The sequence below is a fragment of the Saccopteryx leptura genome, chromosome 2 (genome assembly GCF_036850995.1).
Source record: "Saccopteryx leptura isolate mSacLep1 chromosome 2, mSacLep1_pri_phased_curated, whole genome shotgun sequence".
NCBI lineage: Eukaryota > Metazoa > Chordata > Mammalia > Chiroptera > Emballonuridae > Saccopteryx > Saccopteryx leptura.
Genome location: NC_089504.1, coordinates 358,851,586 through 358,863,968, shown reverse-complemented (window position 1 = coordinate 358,863,968; position 12,383 = coordinate 358,851,586). Strand labels below are relative to the sequence as shown.

Here is a 12,383-nt window from a genome sequence, read left to right as displayed (position 1 = left end):
TTATTCTTCCGACTTAAATTTTATTATATTTATATACAATTATTTGAGTTGTGTTGCAGTTGACTAGGTTCTGCAGACATTCCATTAAATAGTTATTAACTTTGATTTTTTTTCAGTTTCCTTATTTTGGAGCCTTCCCCCCCCCCCCCCCCCCCCCAGGTCTCAAATGTTTCTAAGGCTTTTTGAAAAGCTATCGTCTTTAAGGGGATATGACAGCTCAGCAGAACCTTCTTATAGCCCCTCTCACGCAGGGTACTCTATTTGATCAATGAACGAATGAATGAACGAACGAATGAGGGAGGTGAATGGAGTCTTCTTCCTAAGTGTTCTCTTCAAGGCCGGTTGGTTTCATATTCTTCTGGAATCCAAGCCTAGCCTGGGAGGCTGGGTAGGAAGGCCCCTCCCCTCGCGAACACTGGAACCGCCGCAGCGGAGGAAGCTGTCCCGCGTCCGGCGCTCAGCAGATCTGGGAAGGGTGTACCCGGGATCCCAGGCTGGCGACAGTGGCCGGAGCGCGGAACGCAGTGGGACCCACCTCAGAGCCGGTGCGCCAGGGCAGAGCGGCACCCGGAGCCCTGCCTCCCCTCCCCCACTGCAGGTGAGCCGCGGTCCCCACCCCCCGCAGCCCCGGGGTGACGTAAGGCCTCTGGACCGCGCTCCCGCCCGGCCCCTGCCGGCAGCGCTAGAGGCTCGCGATTCCACGGTGGAAGCCCGTCCCGCTGCGGGACACGCGGACTGCGGCAAGCAGAGCCGGCGGCAAGGCGCTTAGGGTGGGCCGCCGCGGGGGCCCGACGCCAAGGCGAGGCGCGTCCAGGCGGAGCTGCGTGCCCCGGCCGCGGCACACCTGCCCCTCTGTCTACACTGCGGCGGCCCCAGCAGAGTCAGCACCCGCTGCCCCGCGGATCGCCTGGCGCCCAGCCAGCCTCAGCTGTCCATCTCTGCCCGAGCCAGCCAATCGCCCGCGACCGCTCCGGCCGCACCTCCCGGAATCTATGACGGGCTTGCAGAGCAGCCTATGATATTGGGATCTCGGCGGTCAGGGCTGGGAGCGGGAGCCAATGAGCATCATTTCAGGTGGGTGGAGGGAGCGGACTTGGGAAGGTAGCTTCGTTCGGGTTGCTAACGTCTTCCCTTGGAGATGGGCGCGCAAACGGGCCAGTGGGTCTGGGGGCGGCGGTGACGGGCGTAGAGCTGGCCCAATGAGGGAGGGGGTGGGTGGGGCAGCCCCAAGCAGCAGTGCTAAGCGAGCCCGGCGGAGGCAGCGGTGGGTTTGGGACTGAGGCGCCGTATCTGCGGTCGCGGCTCGGAACGTGCGCCGACGCCACCATCTTCGGCTGAAGGTGAGAGGTGCGCCTGTCCCGGTCCGAGTGCGGCGGCCGAGCGCCGAGGGACGGTTAGTGGAGGAGGGAAGGATCCCGGGCCGGTGGACCCGTTGGCTCTGGAGGGCAGGAACGAAGCCGAAACTGGAGCAGGGACGAAGCTAAACGGGCTCTGGGCAGAGGATTTGTGCTGCGGGGGCCCTGGACTCATCCGGGGAAGGTCCTGGGGAGTGGGGCACGGGCCCCGTGGGTGGGGAGACCCCTGGGAGGGCGGGTACTGCGGTCCTGGAGACCGAGACCGCTGCGGGGATCAGGGCCTGGGTGTGCGAGAGGACGGCCCCTGGGGGGCTGGGGATGGAGATCCGGGGCGAGAGTGTGGAAGGCTGGTACTCGGTGTGTGGGGTCCGAGCGCCCCAGAGTTGGGGGGCCTGGTGCCCTGGTGCGGGTCCCGCGGGGTCCCGCCAGTCTGTGTCTGCCTCCCAGGAGGGGAGGGGGTCCTGGACCGGCTGGAAAGCGCGACTCTGATTGGGGGTGGGGAGACGCTGGACAGGAAGGCGTCCGGTGGGGTCCTGGGGCTTAGGCCGGGTCGGGCCCCCCGTGTCCGGTAAGGGGCTCACCGAGGGGTCGGAAGGCAGGCGTCGCGCCCGGGCCCCGTGGCCTGGAGGGACCAGAGGGAAGGGGCTCCGCAGTGCCGGGAAGGCGCGCGCGGGTGAGGGTCCAAACAGCCGGCCGGCGGCGTGAGGGCAGGTCGGGCTGCGCGGGTTCCCGGGAGGGGCGTCCCGGAACGCGCCCCGTGGCCCGCAGCGACCGGCGTGGGCGCCCGGCGAGGCCCCGCGGGGTCGGGGGCGAGGCGGGAAATGTGGCGGGGGCGCGCTGCGGCAGGGCGGCCGGGGGGAGGGTCCGCGCTCGCTTCGGGATCCCTTTATTGTGTGAGTGATCTGGGAATGGCTCGCCGCAGTCTTCCTGGCCTTCTGCAGCTGGGGTCACACCCGGATCCCAGAAAAGCAAACTGCAACGGGGTCGGAGGGAAGTTGAAGCCGCGGAGTCCTGGCGTGTGCGGGGCTTTGTGGGCCTGCGGTGGGCGGATGCGGCCCGGGGACCCGGGAGGCCCCCAGCCTGGCCTGCCGGGGAGCCAGGGCCTTGGGCAGGAGCTTGGCGACTCGGTGGGTCTGAGCTCAGCCGGGGAGGTTTGAGTAACGTGGCCTCTGCCTATGACCGTTATCTGTTTCTTAGGGCCTCTGCAGCTCCCTTCAAGATCTCTGCGGTCGGTGGAAGGGGGTGGGGTGGGGTGGGGTAGGGGAAAGCGGGCGGGGTAGATCCAGACTGCAAATGAAACAAAGACTGCTGTTTTCGCTGAATAATATAATACTAAATATAATACTTTGCTTTTGCTGAGATTTTTGTTTTTTAACATGGAAACTGAGGATTCTTTGAGTCAGGCTTAATTATTCCTGATAGTATCTCACTCTGGAAAACTTTAATCTATTTATTGTTTTATTTCCTTCAGCGATCTGTTCTTGTTAATTATTCTTTTAGTCCCGTGCTTTCTGGTGTTTACGTCTGCCCTGTCTGTCTCAGATTCTGGAAAAGTGGCCATTTTATGCATCTCCATACTTCAGCATCTTAAATTCCGTTTTCCCCCCTTCTTATCTGGAGAAAGCATATGGTGTAATTGTGCGATACAGCACGAGCTTTTGCAGCAAAGGGATGTGACCCGAAAGCCTGGCTCTTTATTTGGGCTCCTTGGGGAGATCATTGCCGTGAAGACAAGCTGGATGGGAGGTGAGATGGAGGAAATTTTGAAGGGCACGTTGTAGGGTGAAAGACTATGAGGCTGCGGTTTATGGACTTTCTCATGTATGAATTAAAATTCCCCGTGCTGGGTTCCCATTTCAGAAATATGGAATACAAGTATTCACTGAGAGGTGGTGCAGGCCATGAGTAGCCGTACTGCCCTTTCTCATTTGGTTCGTGTTTGTGTTCATTTGATTAAGCAGAATATTAATAAATGCACAGACTTGCTCGTCTCTAGTGCAGGTGACCTCAGCGGTAGCAGTACACAAATTGGGACAACTCTGGTTTAGTGTGTCTTATTAGGGATGCTGTATCATGGAAAATTTATCCATCATTTTTGTTTGGCTTTTTATGCAAGATAAAGACTATACTTTCAGGGATCATTTTTATAGTTTGTTACTTTTATGCAAGATATTCATAAAATTGAGTTGTTTCCCTATATCCATACCTAGCAGTGGGTGCTGGGAGGCAGTTGAGAAATTTTCTGGGTGGCATTTCATGGGAAGTCAAATAATGGTCTAGCAGGAGGGAGCCCAGGAGCGTGTGCCCCTAAAAACTAGTGAAAGGGCAGGGCATGAGGCCTTGACTCTGTAGGGGCTGATTCATACACAGATAAATGACTTAACTATCATTAGGCAGTTATTTCAAATGATACCAAGATACTTTGGGTTATCTTTATGTCTCCAGCAAAGAGGTTCCTATTTATTCTCTGCCCCCACCCCCGAAGTATAGGTTGTTTTTTCTAGAAAATAGAAAGCATTTCCCCAAGGATGCAGGTATGTTCATTGGCTGAGCCTGTACTCCTGAAGCCATAGTCAGTAGGGTTTTTATTTAGTAGAGAGGCAGGATGCAGTGTGCATCGCGCCCTTCAGAATTTCCTCCCTCTCACCGTCCATTGTCATTGAATGAACTCAGGAGCTGAACCCAGAGTTGAATCCCAGCCCTGCCACTTGCTAGCTCTGTGACCTTGCGCTGGCTTTTGGCTTTCACTGTTACCTCGGGTTCCTCATCTGTAGAATGAAGATATAAATAGTTCCCACCTCATGGGGCTGTTGTGAGGATTAAGAGTTGATCTATGTAAACTGCTTAGAATAGTGTCTAGCCATCATTAGTGATATATAACAACACTTATTTGCTATTTTAAAAATTGTGGTGTTATCCTTTCCACAAGGCAGAGAGAGCATTTGGGAGTGGTTCACTGTTAAATACCAGTATTATCAAGATTGGGTCCCAAATGTACAAAGGAATGGGAAAAAAAAATACAATGTATTTGGCAATCACAAGTGAAGAGTTAAAATGAACAAAAAAATCTGATTGGCCTCATCAACACTATCAGTTAAACAATTTGAACGCCCACTACCTGCTCAGCACTCTGGGATAATGCAAGGCAGGGAAGTAAAAATGCCGGAAGAGCAGCACATAATGTTAAGAGAAGGATAAGGATTAAATTGCCAGATTGACCTGAAAAGAACTTCTGAAAGGGCGTCATTTGGGTCAGGATTGGAAGGAATGGTAGGGTTTTGGTTGTGGAGGAGAGCTTACTATGAGGGTAGAGACCACTCGTAATATTTGATCAGTGGGTATAGGTCCATCCCTCCTTGGACCAGGGACTAGGCTGAGTGCTAACCAGATAGCAAGGTACAGGAAAGCATCCTCACAGTGTTTAATTAGTTGTATAAAACTCTGGGAGAGTGAAGACCTTTTGAATATTTATTCCTTTTTTTTAAGTGTGTATATGTAATTTCCATTCGCAAAACTGGGAACATTTTGTAATTACGCTTTTGAGATCTGTTGGATTCATAAGCATTTCCCCACCAAAAACGTACTAATAAAATTTAAAACATACTGCCTGGCCGGATAGTTCAGTTGGTTAGACTAGAGCATCATCCCGAAGCGCAGAGGTTGACAGTTTGATACCTGGTCAGGGCACATACAGGAACAGATCTATGTTTTTCTCTCTCTCCCTCTCTTCCCCTTTCTCTCCCTAAAATCAATAAATAAAATTTTTTTAATTGTAAGGAAATTTTTAAATGTACTGATTTGATAAAATAATTTTAAAATACATAACTTATTTTTTTTTTTTTTCCCTGAAGCTGGAAACAGGGAGAGACAGTCAGACAGACTCCCACGTGCACCCGACCGGGATCCACCCGGCACGCCCACCATGGGGCGACGCTCTGCCCACCAGTGGGCGATGCTCTGCCCATCCTGGGCGTCGCCATGTTGCGACCAGAGCCACTCTAGAGCCTGGGGCAGAGGCCACAGAGCCATCCCCAGCGCCCGGGCCATCTTTGCTCCAATGGAGCCTTGGCTGCGGGAGGGGAAGAGAGAGACAGAGAGGAAAGCGCGGCGGGAGGGGGTGGAGAAGCAAATGGGTGCTTCTCCTGTGTGCCCTGGCCAGGAATCGAACCCGGGTCCTCCGCACGCTAGGCCGACGCTCTACCACTGAGCCAACCAGCCAGGGCCACTTATTTTTTTTTAAAAGGCCTTCTCTAGAAATGACCTATGTTATTCTAATTTATAGTCACCTACTAAATTTAAGCACACCCAACGTAAAATTAAAGAAATGTGTGTGTGCCTCCTGGCAGCAGGACAATCTCCTGTCGTGTGGGATCTACAGCTAATAACAGGTTACTCTTATTATATTAGCTATTATATTTTGTTATAGTTGGATATTTCCACTTCTGATAGACTGTCCTTTGGGCAATGTGTGTGTCTGATTGTCTCCGAATTCAGCTAGTTTAAGTCCTACTTCAAAGCCATGCATCCTCCTTAGTATTTAGTGTATAAGTTCAAAAGACAGAAAACTTGTTAATAATATTATAGAGTAGTCCCTAGAAGTAATGGGGGTTTGAAACAATTTTTTAGACTGTATATGTGTCCATGAATATTTTCTGTAAGAAGGCAAATGCAAGTTTAGTTTTTAAAAAAACATATTAGCAATTTTATTTGTAGAACTCATGTTACATGTTTTGTGATTTTTGTTTTATCCAAATCTGTTATCCTTAAAACATTGGCATAGTCTTTAAATCTTGGTGTGAATTAGTCTAGAACATTGATTTTTAACCTCTCTTTCGACCTCAAATACCAGTTAGTAACAGTGGCTCACCACGGCAGCCAGAGAACTAGGGAGCAGTGGTTCTCAAAGTGTGGTCCCAGGATCTGCAGCATTGGCCTCATCTGGGAATTTGTTAGAAATGCCAATTACTGGGCTCCACTCAGCTTTAGCTAAATCAGAAACTCCGGGGATGGGGCCCCTGCAGCCCGTATTTTTTGTTTTTTAAGTGAGCAGAGAGGAGATAGACATACTCCCGCGTGCACCCGACTGAGGCCAATGCTCAGACCAACCCAGCTATCTTTAGTACCCAGGGCTGATTGAACCAGTTGAGCCAATGGCTGTTAGAGGGGAACAGAGAGGAGGGGGAGAAGGAGGGGCAGAGAAGCAGATGGTCACTTCTCATGTGTGCCGTGACTGGGGCTCGAACCTGGGACTTTCACACATTGGTCTGACGCTCTATCCACTAAGCCAGTGGTTGGTAAACTCATTAGTCAACAGAGCCAAATATCAACAGTACAATGATTGAAATTTCTTTTGAGAGCCAAATTTTTTAAACTTAAACTATACAGGTAGATACGTTCCTTATCAAGGTTGCGCTGTACGTGGTATTTTGTGGAAGAGCCACACTCAAGGAGCCAAAGAGCCGCATGTGGCTTGCAAGCTGCAGTTTGCCGACCACTGCACTAAGCCAACTGACCAGGGCCCACAGTCTGTATTTTAATTAACCCATAGGTAGGTGCTGCTAAAGCCCATGCTAAAGTTTGTGTTCTAGAACAAGGACGTTTGTAATGCATTACATTGTAACAGTTTCTGAAGAATCTTAGCTATTTGCCTCCAGTACATAAATTCTTACTAGCAGTGAAACGGGTTCTATGGGCTACCCCACTATCAGTGATTAATTCTTTGTGACACAGATAGACCCCTTTAAAAATCTAAAGAAAGTTGGCCCTGGCTGGTTAGCTCAGTGGTAGAGTGTCAGCCTGGCGTGCGGGAGTCCCGGGTTTGATTCCCGGGCCAGGGCACGCAAGAGAAGCGCCCATCTGCTTCTCCACCCCTCCCCCTCTCCTTCTCTGTCTCTCTCTTCCCCTCCCGCAGCCAAGGCTCCATTGGAGCAAAGTTGGCCCAGGCGCTGAGGATGGCTCTGTGACCTCTGCCTCAGGCACTAGAATGGCTCTGATTGCAGCAGAGCAACACCCATCTGGGGCAGAGCATCACCCCCTGGTGGGCATGCCAGGTGGATCCTGGTCGGGTGCATGCGGGAGTCTGACTGCCCCCCACCCCCCCACCCCCGTTTCCAACTTCAGGGGGAAAAAAAAATCTAAAGAAAGTTGTTAGTGTTCCCCTTTTAATTTTTTATTTATTTATTTATTTTATGTGCCTTAGGCATGAAACAGCTCTGGCCACCAATACAGGCATCAAGCTAGGATGAACTAGGGCTGAACATCTGCTTTGCCCCTGACTGATATAAGAACAGCACCACCAATCAGGTGCCTCCTTGCCCATTGCCAGGGGCTCTAGTGCTCCCCTTTTAGAAGTACACACATGTATAAAGTAAGTGTACACCATTTTTATACCACTTCAGCTTGAAATTTATCTATGGGCTCAAGGTTAACTACCTCTTCACAACTTTGGACTACTTTATGGTTAACCCTGCAGCCTTCTATCTTGCCTACAAAGACTCCCCATCATTTTGGGGGGACAGGAGACATTGGGAGGATTTGATAGAGCAAGAGTAGGTACTCAGTTGGCTTCTTGCATTGATTTGGATGAAGTCATGAATGGAATCCATGCTTATGAAATTTGTAATAACTTGGAATTTGGAGTAATAACAGAAGTGTTTAATGGTGTTATTGGATTCCAATAAGATGTTGTCAAACAGGAATGGTGAGTCACAACAGAAAGGTGAATGATGAATGTAACATCTTGTCATTTGATCCCAAAGCCAATCGCACAAGTATAAGAGGGGAGGCAGCCCAGCAGGCGTCTGGAGCTTTGGCTGACGGCTCGTTATGAGCCAACAGTGACCGAGGGCCACTGCACCAGTCAGGTCTTGAGATATATTAATTGTAAAAGTCACTGAAATAGCTTTGCCTAGTGTGGCACTATGGTTGTTAACGGTTGTTTTTTCTTCTGTACCAGTAAGACTATATCCGGAATATCACGTTTGGTTCTGGGTCTCACACAAGGGGCATCAGCACATAGAGTCTGTTTAGAGGCAAGAGCTCCGGGCAGTGGAATGAGTCTTGGTGAATGATGGAATGTCAAAGGGAAGACAGAGGGAGTAGGAGCAGCTGCCGGAATGGGAGTCGGGACCTGAGCAGATACCATTACATTCTTGAAAGACTGTCTGTCACGTGAAGCCCAGTTACGCTTGTCCTCTGGCATTATTTGATCACATTAAGACCACATTGGCCATAGATAAGCTACAGGGGGATTGGCTTGGGGTATTTGTCAGGGTGAACTTTGAGTCTGTTGTCTGAGGGTAGAATGGGATGTTCGTTTCAGATCTGATGCTTTGTGCTTCTGTTTTGTGGCTTTCTCCTGGTAGTCAAACTCAGGCTGGCACCGCTCCACAGGCCTTTGGTGATGAATTTTTGTTTTCACTTTCTTCATTCTCCTTTCCCTTCTTAACTCTTATTTAATTTGTAGTGAGGCTGAAAGAGGAGATGGAGAAGGGAAAAAGTCAAATTGGAACTTCGCTTTTTCCTCTGCTTGTTTTTCAGCCCTCATTAACTGAGGACATGTCTTGAGTGGTCTTCAGGCAACCAGCGTCATAATTTGTGATCACCCCTGAAATTTACCTTGGAAACTTGGTTCATAGGGCTGTAAAGAGGAATACCTCAGCTCATTAACTCAAAGTTGATGCTTTCTGTTTACCAAAGGTTTTGTTTTAAGTTCCTTAGAAGAGTAAAATTTGTAAATCATTTTATATTTGTAGGTATCTAACTTTCTCACCCTCCTCTTTTCCTAGGGGCAGTTGCTCTTGGATCCTTCTGTTTACAATGGCGCAGAGAAGTGGACTTGAAGATCCGGAGAGGTATCTCTTTGTGGACAGGGCTGTCATCTACAACCCTGCCACCCAGGCTGATTGGACGGCTAAAAAGCTCGTGTGGATTCCATCAGAACGCCATGGCTTTGAGGCAGCTAGCATCAAAGAAGAGCGGGGAGATGAAGTTATGGTGGAGTTGGCAGAGAACGGAAAGAAAGCCATGGTCAACAAAGACGACATTCAGAAGATGAACCCACCTAAGTTTTCCAAGGTGGAGGATATGGCAGAATTGACGTGCTTGAACGAAGCTTCCGTTTTACATAATCTGAAGGACCGCTACTATTCAGGACTTATCTATGTAAGTATTCCCTCTAAATAATCCTGTAAAGTGTGATGACTGGGAGTTAATTTAAATGATACGCACTGTCATAAGCAAATAAGAATGTGGACTACCTACCCTCGCTGTTTAACATTATTACTTCTATTCAAGATAGCCTCTTGCCTACCCCAAATCTGGCTTTGCTTTCAATTTTAACACATAATTTAAAATACTCCGGTCTGAAATTAAATACTCCGAATGGTATGGTAAGACTTGCGGTTGTGCTCCGGAGTATCATGGGATGAGGGACAGCGTATGGCAGAAAGACCGGAAGTGTAATGTGGGCCCAAGAGCTGCATGAACAGTAGGGCAGAGAGAGCAGACTGTAGGAAATGCAGTGTGTCCGGAAGTGCAGAGTGCAGGGGCTGCGAGCCTAGAGATTTCAGTGACGCTCTCTGGGTGCAGGGGAGTGGGAAAGATGAGACTGAGGTCTTTAAGAAGGAACAAGTTCAGGGTGAGATTGAGGCTGAGGTCCTGTGGTCAACAGGTGACACATGCGTGTGTTGTAGTCACTGACAGTGTCGCCAACCGTATAAAAGTTATTAAAAATAATAAGGGATAACACAAGCCAGATACCAAAAAAAATCTAGAATAACAAAACAGGTTTGAGGAGATGGTAGATGCAGTTGGCAAAGATTTAGAGAAGGCGGTATAGCTGGAGCTTAGATTTAGAATGAAGAGAGACATTGACTTTGTAGTGGTCTGAATTTGGAAAAGAATTTTATGAAGCTCATGCATGATTCAAAACGTCAAGTCAGAACTAGCTTTATCATAAGATTAGTTTATTTAGTGACCGTTTACCAAGCGCCTGCTACTGGGACAGTGGCGGACAGGTCGGGTCCCTGCCTTCATAGTGTACCCTGTGAGGAAATGAACGGGGTCGAGTAAGTAGGGGAACGACTTTTCTCAGCAGGTCAGAGAAGGGCTCTTGAAGAAGGTAGCATCTGAGCTGGAATCTGACTGATAGGACAGAGCCGGCCGTGGGAAAATCTGAGAAATGAATAGTTCATTCATGACCTTTGCCAGAGAAGTTTCATTCAAGCCCCATGGTCTTGTTTGTTTGTTAGTTTGTTTGTTTGGTTTTCCTGCTGTGAGGTGGGATGTAAACTAAGAGAGTCAGAGGCACCAGGTTGGGGAGGTGGCTGGGGGAGAAGGGGAAAGGTTTGGAAAGGAAGAAAAGCTAAAGATCAGAAAACGATGGGAGAGTCGGTTGAGCATCCAGCTGGCTGAACAACAGAGTGGGTGGAGTGGCCCCGTTTCTGTCTGGCTGTGTGGTTTTGCTAGATTTGTAGGCTCACTGCAGGTCCGTGCGGGCAGGGAACCCGTCCACTGTTGGGTCTCCACTGCCAGCCTGGGACCTTTCCCTTCTGTCCCCTGTCAAACAAGTTGGAGGGGTCTAGAGCGAGGGGGGTGGGAAGGAAGGCGTGAGAAAACTGGGAAATTAAGAGATGGCGGTCAGCCTGACCAGGCGCTAGCGCAGTGGATAGAGCGTCGGACTGGGATGCAGAGGACCCAGGTTCGAGACCCCCGAGGTCGCCTGCATGCTGGCTCATCTGGTTTGAGCAAAGCTCACCAGCTTGAACCCAAGGTCGCTGGCTCCAGCAAGGGGTTACTTGGTCTGCTGAAGGCCCGCAGTCAAAGCACATATGAGAAAGCAATCAATGAACAACTAAGGTGTGGCAACGCGCAATGAAAAACTAATGATTGATGCTTCTCATCTCTCTCCGTTCCTGTCTGTCTATCCCTGCCTATCCCTCTCTCTGACTCACTCTCTGTCTCTGTAAAATTAATTAATTAATTAATTAATTAAAAATTTAAAAAATTAAAAAAAAAGAGAGAGAGATGGCGGTCAGGTCGTAATGTTGACGGCAAAGATTTGAGCTGCCAGGCAGTTTTGGATGCCGCCGGTGCGGTGTGACTTGGGAGAAGCTGGGAGATGTGATGACACAGCCCAGCAGTGGAGGAGACCTGGACGGTGGGGACGCTCAGGCGCTCTCTCTGCCCGAGTCTTCGCTTTGTCCCCACTCTGTTGTCTCCACTCTGGCCCCTGGAGGTTCCTGCAACCGGAAGAGAGAAGGCAAACAGGAAGTGGAGACTGTGGATTAAAGAGGGGTGAAAGAGAATTCATTTTACTTGTAGCCATTCTTCGTGAAACTTTTTCCGCTTAGCAAGTGTCGTTTGTTGAGTTTGTGTTTTTCCAAGTTCACTCACGTACAACCCCAGTGAATTTCTGAGTTTCCTTTCAAAGCACGGCTCCCTTTGGTCGTTGGTTGGTTCCCTGAGGAAAAGCATGTAGTTATTTAAGTTGCAAACAAAATTTGTTACTTTTTAAATAGAATGCCATTTTAATTTTATATAATAACTGATTGATAAACTATGGTTACTTACACTGCAGTATTTAGCACTCATTTTCTTGAAAATAAAGTGAGCCTGTCACATCAAAGAAAACAACTGACGGTCCGTGATAGAATTTGAGATTTCACATGAAAATTAAAATTTGGAGAAACTTGTATCTGCCACCATGAACTTGATATCAATAATGAAAAACCTTTCTAATGTGCTAGATGAATGTGATTATGACATACAGTGCATTGTCACCATTTGGAAGGCTTGCAAAAATCACTAAACCAATGTATTCCAAGTGATGTGTATAGATGTTACAGAATCATACACGGGTAAAAGGTTTCATCCAACATGCAAGATTAGACAGTTTGTTTTGAACATAGTGTGAAAAATTCATTGATAAGGTTTCAGAAGCTACATTGCCTCTGGTCTTTAAGAAATGATTACTTACTGAGTTTTGGTGTACTATCAGAGAATATCCACAATTACTTGAAAAGACTG

The 12,383-nt window shown here is 48.9% G+C and overlaps 1 protein-coding gene and 2 pseudogenes across 5 annotated transcripts in view; 2 read left to right on the top strand and 1 right to left on the bottom strand.

Moving 5' to 3' along the window:
- The first annotated feature begins 451 nt into the window (after positions 1-451).
- Positions 452-12,383, top strand: part of MYH10 (myosin heavy chain 10) — a 119,897-nt gene continuing 107,965 nt past the window's right edge. For 2 of the 5 annotated variants that reach the window (XM_066364848.1, XM_066364847.1), the window contains exons 1-2: positions 669-1,074; positions 9,143-9,518. In XM_066364848.1, coding sequence (XP_066220945.1) covers positions 1,016-1,074; positions 9,143-9,518 — 435 coding nt within the window. In that variant the 5' untranslated portion in view covers positions 669-1,015. Of the gene's footprint in view, positions 599-668; positions 1,075-1,172; positions 1,341-3,082; positions 3,102-9,142; positions 9,519-12,383 lie in introns of those variants that run through there. The other 3 variants (XM_066364851.1, XM_066364849.1, XM_066364850.1) reach the window with 3 other exon arrangements.
- On the top strand, positions 3,475-3,572 carry LOC136396343 (small nucleolar RNA U3; annotated as a pseudogene).
- LOC136396150 (small nucleolar RNA SNORA48) lies at positions 7,542-7,685 on the bottom strand (annotated as a pseudogene).